The sequence below is a fragment of the Falco naumanni genome, chromosome 6, assembly GCF_017639655.2.
Source record: "Falco naumanni isolate bFalNau1 chromosome 6, bFalNau1.pat, whole genome shotgun sequence".
In the NCBI taxonomy this organism is placed as follows: Eukaryota; Metazoa; Chordata; class Aves; order Falconiformes; family Falconidae; genus Falco; species Falco naumanni.
The window spans coordinates 15,807,907-15,820,254 of record NC_054059.1 but is presented as its reverse complement, the minus strand read 5'-3'; the positions used below and the strand labels follow the sequence as shown (position 1 = coordinate 15,820,254).

The 12,348-nt window shown below is 37.6% G+C and overlaps 1 protein-coding gene across 1 annotated transcript in view; it reads right to left on the bottom strand.

The window, feature by feature from the left end:
• Positions 1 to 12,348, bottom strand: part of EYS (eyes shut homolog) — an 867,458-nt gene that overhangs the window by 223,438 nt on the left and 631,672 nt on the right. Inside the window, exon 35 of the mRNA XM_040598785.1 lies at positions 9,794 to 10,023. Coding sequence (XP_040454719.1) covers positions 9,794 to 10,023 — 230 coding nt within the window. The remainder of the gene's footprint in view (positions 1 to 9,793; positions 10,024 to 12,348) is intronic.

Genomic DNA, 12,348 nt, shown 5'->3' with positions numbered 1-12,348 from the left:
GGACCCCACGCTGGAGCAGGTGGATGCCTGAAGGAGGCTGTGACTCATGTGAAGCCCACACTGGAGAAGGTTTTCTGGCAGGACTTGTGACCCTGTGGGGGACCCATGCTGGAGCAGTCTGTTCCTGAAGGGCTGCACCCCATGGAAGGGACTCATTCTGGAGCACTGAGGAGGAAGGAGTGGCAGAAACATGTAATGAACAGACTGCACCTCCCATTCCGTGTTCCCCTATGCCACTCTGGAGGATGTATAGAAATCAGGAATTAATTTAAGCATAGGGAGAAGGGAGGGGTGATGTGAAAGTGTTTGGTTTTTTTTTTTCTGATGTGAATAGTAATAAATTAAACTAATTTCTCCAAGCTGAGTCTGTTTTGCCCACGGTGATACCTGGCAAGTAATTTCCCTGTCCTTACCTCAACCCAGGAGCCTTTTGATATATTTTCTCTCCCCTGTCTGACTGAGGAGGGGAGTGATAGAGCAGCTTTGGTGGGCACCTGGCATTCAGCCAGGGTCAAACCACCACAGAAATAGAGGTTTCAAGCTTAAGTCAGAGTTTTATGCTTAAGGCCAGAACAAGCAAAGCCATTTCCTCTGTAACCACGTCATGTAAGTAGCCAGTGTCCTCCCAAAATAGCCATTCACTGTAGGAGGTGGCACGAAAGGATCTGCCAGTTAGCATGGCCCTGAACAGGACACTTTAGTGAGATCCCCAGAGAATCTAGATGTTTGCTTCACATTCTCAGCTAGGTGAAGGTCATGAGAGTGGTATGGGAGCAGACCAGCAGCTGCACACCTTTGTATCCAGGAATTAAAAATCCCCTCTGTTGTCTTGAAATCCAAATGTCAACGTAGCACAATATACCATTATCCTGACTAACACAGGTAATTTAACTGGTAAAAAACTACTATTTATTCTGTACTATAAAAGCAAACCCAGTCTTCTATGTCTCTTTCTCACAGGCTATGTAATAAAGCTCAAAGACGTTATTTAATACCTCACCTGCTTTATCACATGGTATTTCCTGTGGAAGAATGCAAATGACTCCAGCTCAGAAAATAAGCACTGCCATACTGCCTAGGGAGACACATAACATTTCCACAGATGACTTGATTATTAGCAAATTAGCACCAACAGAAAAAACAGCAGCAACTGATGCATTACTGAAAGGAGGTATTTCCAGAAAATGCCAGAAATGGAAAAGTAAAGGAAGAAAAGAAGCAAATATCTGTCACCTGTGCAATGATAGTTGTCTTTGAATGAAAAATGACTCAAAGGAGCTGGGAGATTAGCAGCTGAATAGGTTACAAGCTTTAGAAACAATCAATTTTTATACCAACATTTTCCTGCAGTGCTCCAGCTTGGTGGCCAAGCGTTCATAGCGTCGTCACATTTTGATCCTTTGATGTTGCATTGTCCTATCATTGTGAAGCAGAATTCACCAAGTGTTGGATTGTTGACCCACTAATAGGGAACGTGAGCCAGGATTAGACCATCGTGAGACAGATTAGTTTTACCCTGCTGATGATGTGTTGTTGCAATAGTAATTCTGCTCTGCTATGTATGAAACCCTGACCCAGAATCAGGTCGTCGACAAATGGTTTAGCACCGGGTACCCCATGATCATGAGTACATGACGGGGGAGAGGTGCTGCCACATCTTCTCCAGTGCAAAATGAAGGAAGCTTGTTCCACACAAATTCTAAACGTACCATTATTTCTGTTATCTGTTCTTGTCCGAAACAGTCTTTATTATCAAATTGTTTCAATTCTCCTAAAGATTACTCTGACAAGAAAACTTTCATTTACATTGAAGAAATAGTGATTCAGATGCCTAATGCTAGAAATGCCCAAATTTCACAGGTCTGATCTACATGAGGAGATAAAGAGGTTTCTACTTCTTTTATCAATTCTCAGAAATAAAAGGATAACTTTGAAAAGTGCTTATTGTGCAAGCCTTTATAACAAAACGCTATAGCTATCTCATTTTTAAAAACATCCAAATGAAAAAAAAATCATCTTTAAACAATACTTAAAAACACTAATTATGTTAAATGGCTCATGACTGGAGGTGACTGGATGTGTACACAAAACGAAGAATGTAATAGCATATTGACAACTATTTAAAAGTTTTCTACCATTATTAACCGTTTTCATCGTAATCTTTCAAAGCAACTAACGCCCAACAGGCTCCATAATGTTCTTCCCCAGAACAGACTTGTGAAATATATACCAACTCTCTGTTCAGTAAGAGAGCCCTACAGCTCTAAAGTATACCCTATAGCAAGGACCCTACAGTTGTTCTAAAACTCATGGTTTAGAGTAGGTGGCAGCTGTGGTAAGTAGCTTTACAGAGACTGGAATGCCAGCTAAGAGTTGGTTGGTGCTTTGAAGAGCTCTTTCCCTATTTCAACAAGCTGCTTCTTTCTCATTATCTTCCCTCTAGATCTAACTAAGGTCTATCTTAAGCTCTAATTTAATCATGTTTTTAATCTAGTGTTCATAATCATAGAAAACTGCCACATTCCTTTACAATTTCATGAAGTCCTGGAAAGGGTTTTAGATGTAGGTTGTTTTTAACTGATAAGCTACCAAAGGAGAAACAGAATGGATGGATCCTAATTCAGGATCTGGTATAGCAGAATACCCGCATCCTTAACATTAACCACACAAATCACACAGGCGTCTTACACTCTTTCGGTTAAATACATGTAGAGCTTACATGTTCCACTGGATCTAGGACATAATTTCTAAATTAGGTGAAAATGTAATATTAAGTTGTATTAAAGTTCAGTTAAATTGACACTTGAGGGGGTAAAATTCTATGAAACTGTTCAGGAGGGTGGAAGAAGGATTAGCTGAGAATTGCTTCACCACTTTCTTGTGAAACCAGCTGTTCTTCCCTCAAAATCCTGTTTTACTTAGATTTCAAAAACACTTCAGCAAACAAACGCACACTGAAATAAAAACCTGATACGCAGTAACTGATAGAAAAAGATGGCATCGGATTGGAGATATATTAGATATTTGCAAGAACTCCATAATTTTGTAAAAAGAAGGAAAAAAATAGGGACCATAATACGCTAAGCTCAGGTGACTGTGCAGCTGATGTGATCACTTACTGACACAGGATATTATGAAGTGTTAAGAAGTTAAACTTCACAAGATTTCCCTAGTCTCATATCAAAGTGCAAGATTATATCCACGAGTGAAAGAGCAAGAGAACATTAAAATTAATCTAGATAATTCCTTTTTGCATTGCTCACCAAAATAGTACTTCTGTTGAATTTTATTGTATCCAGTAAACTGTATGGGAATGGCTAGCTATTTCCTTCACACAACTTCAAAGTTGCTATAATAGGAACTAGTATATCAAAGCTAACATACGAAGTTATTTAACTTCTGGCTAAATCCTTGTTGCTTCTTAACTAGCCTACTGTATTCTTAATTTTTAAAGTCATCCTCTGCTGCGGTTCAGCCCCACCTGGTCACTAAGCACCACACATCCACTCTCTCACTTCCCCTCACCCAGAGGGATGGGGAGGAGAATCAGAAAGGAATGTAAAACTGGAGGGTTGAGATAAGAACAATTCAGTAAGTAAAGCAAAAGCCGTGCAGGAGAGCAAAGCAAAACAAGGGATTCATTCACCACTTCCCATGGGCAGGCAGGTGTTCAGCCATCCCCAGGAAAGCAGGGCGCCGGCATGTGTAACGGTGACTCAGGAAGACAAATGACATCACTCCAAATGTTTTCCCCTTCCTTCTTTTTCCTCCAGTTTTATATACTCAGCATGACATCATTTGGTATGGAATATCCCTTTGGCTCATTTGGGTCAGCTGTCCTGGCTGTGTCCCCTCCCAGTTTCTTGTGCCCCTCCAGCCCTCTCGCTGGCAGGGCCTGAAAAACTGAAAAGTCCTTGACTTAGTATAAACATTATAAACCCAGTATAAACCCAGCAACAACCAAAACCATCTGTGTGCTGTCAACATTGTTCTCCCACCAAATCCAAACCACAGCACTGCACCAGCTACTAAGAAGAAAACCAACTCTATCCGAGCTGAAACCAGGACATCCTCTAAAATAATACTCCAAATATGAAGGGGAAAATTGCTACATTTTTCAAATCTAGCCCAAAAGGTAGAGAGGTCACATGAAAGTTTTACATACACAAATAAATGCATCTTGTGGGAAATCGATAGTTATGTCATGAGTTTAGACATTGGCTGTGGTTTATGACATCAAATCAATTACTGATGTATATACATATGTCTAAATACTTTTTTTTTCTGCTCACAGAGTCCTACAAGGTTATGAATAATTTTAAGAAATGACAAAAAGGGTGAAAGAACACTTGAACTCTGGAAAACCAGGGAATATGGGGTATAGTATCCTGTTTTTCTTTCTAGGTACCTCAAATCGATATTTGAATGTGAAGATGAAAGCATCATTGTCTTTCCTTACCCACACCTCTTTATATGATTCCCACTTTCTCATCCTTCTTTTTGATGGAAATTGTCACAGACTTGTTTTCAATCACACAGTATAAACACTATCAAGGAGATAAATAGATCTATGACCTCTAGAGACATGAGATTGTTCTAAATATGGCTGAAATCACAGAAACCGGACAAAATACATTTATTTTTGAAGCCAATCATATAAAGACAAAAAAAACCCCACTTGTCTGAGATGTTTGATAATAATGACATAAGTTAGAAATGTTAATTTAGGAACAATGTCTAGAAAAGCTGCTGGTAAAAGAAACCTCTAATTTTCAGGGTGATATTATCAAATGTTGCTCAACAAAACAGAAATTCAACAACCTGGATCCCAGGGAACAAATACAGCAGTCTTCAGGTGGGAATGTAACAAGACAAATGCCTGTCACAGCCTCCCATTTTACTCCTAGTTTTGCAGCTTTGTCAAAGGAGCTGACCTTTAAGTCGTGTACAGAATATACACCGGCAACATATGAAATGAAACAGATTTCCTGTTTTTAACACATGACATTTAAATATTCGATTTATTGAACTATTTATAAAACTTTTACAAAATATTAAAAAATTTGGAGACTTTAAAAATGTTAATCTTATAATTAACAGTCAGGGACATACTTTCTTTGCATATGCAAGACAGTGATATTCCAAACCTATTGCTATGAACTTTACAGTAATAGACAACCATCTGCCTTCATGCTAAAGCAGACACACTACGTTTTTTCCACTCGTGTAGGGATTTCACAATGAAGCAGATACAAAAGCTAAGCTAATAAAGGATTGTTTCATGGGGAAAGGAACAATACATTTCACATTAAAGTAAAAAAGCTTAATTACCTGGAAAGGGAAAAGAAAAAAATGTAGCTCAGAGTACACTATCTACCATTCACCGTATTCTATGTGTACACAATCCTCCCTTTCTATTGTATGACCTAGCACTCACTACTCAGGAAAAAAGAATTAAATTTACACTAGCAGCAAATTTTCTATGCTGAATTTTAAGTTAGTTTTTAAAATAAAGCTTGTAGCAACTACTTATTTCCAGATAATATTGGTCATTTTTAGTAAAACAAAGAAAGTAAAATATTGAAAGCACTATTAAAGGGAACTGAGGCCTCATATAAGGCACATATATGCTTTAGACTACATCCTTGCTTTGTATGCTGTGGAATATATCCAGTGCTGATAGCTTCAGTTTGGCAAATACATTGATTTGTATCCATAATATTCTATTTCCTTAGAAAAATGGAGATGGATTTCCACTTTTCAAAACTGTCATTTAGAGACATTTCAGATTTCAGTGGTATCTGATTGTTTAGAGTAAATACAGTATGTATTGATATAAACCGGCTTGGCCCTAATATATCTATAATGACAACTATGACTTTATGTAATGTCCTATAAGCGGGTTCATTACCTGGCGTGCAGCACCTACTCATACACCGAGTCAAGTTATTTCTTTACTCTAGTTTGCACAGAGCAGCGAGCTAGGTGGTAACCCACAAATGCCTGGCTCTCTAATGGCCAAAATGTTACGCTATTTATACAGTCCAACATACAAAGACATTGGCCCTCATTGGTTACAAGTTACCCAAATCCTTCATTACTTAGTACTCTGTTTCCCATTTGTCAAATAATTCTCTCTCTTCTGATGTTAATTAGTTCACATGCTCAAACTCAACTTCTTTTGGGTCTGGGGGATTGCCAGAGTCGGTGGTTGCCACCTTCCCGTGGTGGAATTGCCTTTCCCCTAGTTTTGCTGAGCTCATCGCCCATGGTGAGCTTCCTACCAGACTACCTGTCCCTTGGCAGTGCTCCCCTTGTAAAGTTCCTTTTCTGAACAAAGGGATTTGCCAGTGCTTAACAAAGCACTTAGCAGAAACTACAAAGTCTTTGTAATCTGAATTAACCCTTAACAACTCACTGCTCCAACCATCTCAAAGTCAAACCACCAACAACACATTCAATTTCATCACCCACCCGATATCAACTTGAACATACTTCTGGAGTTTATTGGTTAAGGAGCAATCAAATAGCAAAATGCAATATGGCATATAATAGCACACTATCAAGTTAAACCACATAACTGAGATAATGACATTCGCTTGCTTTCACTCTAGAAAATGGTCTTATACACTGTAAGAAATATATAGTTGTTACTAAGAAACTGAAGTCGTGTATCTTAACCTAGACATGAAATAAGCAAATGCACACATTCCAATAAAGCCAAGATTCTGCACAGGGCTTGTACATAAAATGGTATGCCATGTTGACTGCTACTACATCAGTTAAGCAATGATACATTTTCTTGTTGAAATGTAGTTAATGGTAGGTACCCAGGTAGATCACTAAGATGATTAATGAGTATATATTACTGAAATGTACAGTTATACATTACAGCATGATTAAAACAGATCACAGCTATCCTTAAGGAGTCAAGAGACAACTTCCTTGACTGGAACAAAGTTTTTGGATTGCATACATGATAATTTACTTTCTCCCTTAAAAATTCAATAGTGAATATTTCCTATCTTCTGTAATTACGAGTTCTTTCCTGAGTTCTTGAAGAACTGGTCTGAATATACAAAGTTTACAATGATAGTTCAGTTGGGCGATTTCTAGAATTACACTAAATTATCAGCCTCGTTGAAACTTCAGGATTAAATAAAATCGCATTATGCTTTAGTTACCTTTCAGCCATTAAATACAGGATACATCAAATCTGATGCTGATCTACACAAACATGCAATGTGACAGCACCCCCCTGGGTTGTAGCTGCCCCAGTGAGCTGCCAATGAGCCTGTCACATACCACAGCCCTGGCTGACCCAGGAGCGCTAAGCACAGAGGAAGCTGTTCCCTGTATTGATGGAGGGGTTGTAGAGGGTCAAAGCAGACCTCTGTGAAAAGAGGAGCTCCTTAATTCATCTTCTCCACACAAATGGAATAAGAAGAGAAATATTATTCCTCCAGTACCAGGACTATTAAAAGATATCCTACACAGAAAAACGGATCACTGTTAAAACCTCATCATCAGGCATGACTGCAAGCTTCAGCAAAGCAAATGACATCTCTTCCAGTTTTAGAAAAAAGATATCTTATGGAAACTAGACATTCAACCATTAAAAGGATGATATGAGTACATGGCTGAGGTTATAGTCTCAAAAGGAGCTGCTTGTTTCAGGTTTTTTTTAAAGCTTGTATACTTATTTTATTGAATGGAATAGTTACCAGTGTGTCTAACATAAAATGCTTCCGTCCTAATTGTAAGAGATTTTGTTACAACTGCAACTTATTGTAACAGTCCCTTCCTTTTAACTTTCTCTTCAGGTAGTCATAATCCAGTCATATTTTCATGCATGATTTTTGAAACAAAGACACAGAAAGAGAGAGAAGGGGACCCCTTCATTTACAGAGGTTAAATAAATGTGAAATTCCCTTGGAAATGTAGTTGGAAGACAGTCAACTCATCCCATTGTATGAACTCAGCAGGCCTGTACAGGTTAAGCTTCAAAGGAGAGAATGCCTTGGGATGTATTTTTGAATGAGCAACTCAAAAATATCTGTTTCAGTCAATGGACTGGAAGGTACCACCAAAGTCCATGGCACAGGGAGGTAAGTAGTCAGCCCAGATAACAAGATTCATATATAAATTATGTCAGTTTTAATTAAAAACACTAAACCACAGGAGACTCCTGGAGCACTGTCAGACCAAATTGAAGGTAAGACTAGGTCAGAAGAAGGCAGCAATCAGACACCGGTAGAAGGTACCAGTGGAGTCCAGACAAGATGTCACTCAACAGAACAGTTGTGCATATACACTGATATGGCCTATTACCACAGGATTTAAATCAAACTCCTGCTTAAATTTAACATTGCTCACTTCTGGCATAACCCTTGGGAAAAGCCAAAACCTGCTCCCATCTAAAATACTGCAGATGATACTAATACAACTGTGTAATTGTTGTATTACTTCTGTGTTCCAACTGCATTCTTTGGAACACAGAAGGGAATTCCAGTAACATAACCTGTATGTAAATAAATAGAACACTTCACTGAAATACTGAAAATATTAATTGAAACGCACACTGGATGGTAACTAAATCTGTTATTTTTGAAGGAAACCCACTTTTTTGGTTCCATTATTTTATGCTGCAGTTTGCACAGCTGTCATGTATTGAAAACAAGTGCAAGGAGTATGCCCACATGGCAAATGTGCAGAAGATATTCAGAGAATTCAATTTTAACACTGAGAATTCGAAAATATATGATTTAATTGATTGTAAACTTGTGGAAGGCTGAAAGGTAAAATATTCTCTGATATCTGAGCAACACAGGACAATTGATGCGGGTGTTTTTGAGTTTACAGTTGATTGCTTTCACATATAGTGAGTGTAATGACCTACTTTCAGACAGTAATAGAAGGGGATGTTAGATATACTGGCAGTCTGGCAAGGGTGTTTTTTACTCTAGTTGCTTGTATTTCATACCATGGGAAGTTAACTAGGAGGATGTTATAGTTATATAACCATTGTGTAGACAATTTTTGGTTCTTTTCCTGTATACCAGTAATGCTGTTCAATACTATGACAATTATCCATTGCCATTTATAATCCACTGTACCTTAAAAGATAAAAAGTTTTTGAAGCCAGCTACAAAATCCGTTATAAAAAAGAACTTTCTGAAAAGCAGTAAAGCAAAATAATTACAATTACAAAACAGTAATATCAAACAGTTTGTCTTATAGCCTTGATTCTTTTTACAAAACCCCCCAAATTATTCAAATAATTATTTTTTATTCAAACTGTATTTAAATTATGTTCATTTGACTAATCTGTGCTTTATGAGCAACAGTAGTACAATAGAAGTATAAATGAGCTACAGAGTAAAAAAAGCTTTTTTCAAAAAAGGACCAGGCACAGTGGCAAAAAACAACTCAGTTAGTAGAAATGGAAAACATACAATCTATTGAGGAAATCTTATTTTCATTCATTAACTTTCTTCCATCCAGAAATACAATCTTGCATTATACTGTGGCCAACAATTTGCACAAATAATACATTTTTTTTCCCTGAACTCAAGCCTGCAATGCTTATAGTGTGCCTGACTGATACACCTACCTTATACTGCAAATAAGTATTACTCTAAATACCTCAATGAATCTACTCCTGAGTTACTAACAGTAGCTGGGATGAAAAACAGAGAAACATGATGATTATTACGTCTTCCCCTTTCCCATCTCCAAAGAAGCATAAAACTTACATTTCACAACTAACAGAGAAAGAATGAACCACAACTACCTTTTTCGCAGAATCGGCCAGTGAAGTGTAGTGGGCAGTCACACTGAAATGAGGTGGCCCCAGAAGGCAGAGAGAGAGGATGACAAGTCCCTCCATTATGGCACAGTCCTTCCTGGCATACAGATGGCAATTCGAGGGAAATCTGAGAGGGCACAACAGGCTCAGGCAACTCAGGCACATCAGAAGAAACCACAGGGAATGCTGTTGACAGATGTGTGGGTACAGGAATACTGAAAGGAGAGAGGCAACATATCAAAACAAAAAAATCTTGAGTCCCAATTTTGCCATAACATTTCAGCTTCATTTAAAAACAGTAGGGATTTTTGTTTGGAAATTCAGGTTATATTTAAGAAAATGTAAGTACATCAGTAATTCCCAAGTCAAGTCCCCATCCTGCAATCCAGCAAAAAACCAAAGGTATTTTCCCCTGTGAGGGTGCAAGAAATAACTTCCACGCATGTAGCACAGTTTGTACATGCTGTTGTTAATTCCTTTTCAGTGGATGTCAACAATGGAGTGATAAATAATTACAGGCTTGTATTATTAATGATTGAATTGTTTGAAGTTAGCAAATCTCGTAAGGCTGTTCTAGATGTGACTTCCATACAATTATATTAAGCATGCACATGCAAAAGGAAAATGCTGTAGTACAGCAATGCAGTATCTTTTAATTCATAGAAATAACTGGGGGGAGAGGGAGGGAAGAGAAAGGGAGATGGTTTTGTTTTAAGTTTTCCCCATAGATTTTGTTTAGAATGACATTCTCTTCTCAGATTTTGAGGTCTCACATTAAATACTAGACTGATATGTTAATCAGTTGCCTCCTTTTTAATTATTTCCTATCTCAAAGTTGCTAGAAATTACTTAGCAATGCCACCTGTTTGTCCTAATTATCAACTCTATCTATTACTGCTTTTTGTTGCATCCAGAGAGCCAGACTTGTCACTCACTAAAACTGTACAAATTTAAGGTTACCGATTTACCAACCAGAACAACTTATGATGAGGGCAAAAAGAATCAAGTGTCACAAGAAGATTCATGACCATTTAATAAACTTGCTCAATTAAAAAAATAGTTTTCACTGAATTTTACATAAGAGATAGACATCCTTCTTTCATTTTATGAAGTTCAGGAGGTTCTACTTCTTTCCAGAAAGCAACTTCTAATTCTGAAATCTGGCAACAGTACTCTAATAAAATGCCTTACTATTTTTACTCCATTGGTAATTTTAAACTTTCTCATATTTCTCTTATCTCTTAATGTTATGCATTAAAGAGAAAGGGAGACTAGGTTGAACTGAAATTGCACTGACATTTTGGCTGAACCAGAACACAGAAATTAAATACTGGATATAATGGTTTATAGGTTTCAAAAGTAGTGAAAGTCAACATGTTGGTAATGTGTTGAACATCAACAGCCAAATTCTTACTTTTGGTGAAAATGATAGTATTAACCTGATTATAAGAAATAAAATGAAAAAAACCCAATGTATTGGCCCCTGCTGCACCCTCCCCTCTCTCCTTGTTACCTGCTCTAGTATCAGCTAAAATTTCTGCTTCAACATATTGCAGAGGTTGGAGTATGTCTTAAAAATAAACATTTGAAAGGGATGATTCATCATGAGAACTGAGTGGGACTGCAGAAGAAAGGTAGATGGGGACATAGCAGTGTGATGGGACAGCTTCAGTGTGATCTTGCATTTACCACTCTGAACATCTGTCTTCTTAAATCTAGCTTCCAAATTTTTTACATATCCCATTTGATCATGACAACATGAAAACTGATTTTAATAATTTACTTTGTGAAAGTACTTACGAACTTCAAATATTCTGAAAGAAAACAATATAACACATGCCAAGTAAGTATGCTGTCTGTAAATCTGACTATTGAAAAATGAGTTGTCTGAATTATGAATATAGCACCTGTACAAAGACAATGTTACATGCTGAGAGGCAGGTAGGAAGGAAAAGAAGCTGGACAGGGGAAGGACTGAAATACTTCAAGAAAAAGTTAATATCTAAGAGGAACCAGAGAAATGCATAGTAATTCAGAAAGGAGCAGAACCTCAGAAAGAACAGAAGGGACACAGGGCTTATGTGACAGCAAAAATGAGACATGCAAAGCAATAACGGTAAGGGAAGCATTAGAAAGGGATACTGAAGCAGGGACACAGGCTGTATCCAAACCACAAGACAGCCAAAACACACACGCTATGGTGCTTAGAAATGGGAATACAGGGATTTCAAGGCAGTTAAAATCCATCCACTTCATATGAGAGAAAAGTATCCAGAAAGATGGCAGACAAGAAGGCTGAAAACAAATCCCTAAAAGATTTTGGAGACTGAGGACATCCTGATAAGAGGATTGGCATTTTAAGAAAATAAGTGACTTCCTGTTTATTTCCACTTTCATGAACAGACTAACAACATTTCCATTTATGTGAATAGAATTGCAACAAAGAAATTGCTGGGTTTAGAACCTCCTTTTCTCCTAAGGGAAATAACTAACATGATCTTAAGGCTGTTCCATTCAGAGCAGCATTAGAATGCACTAAC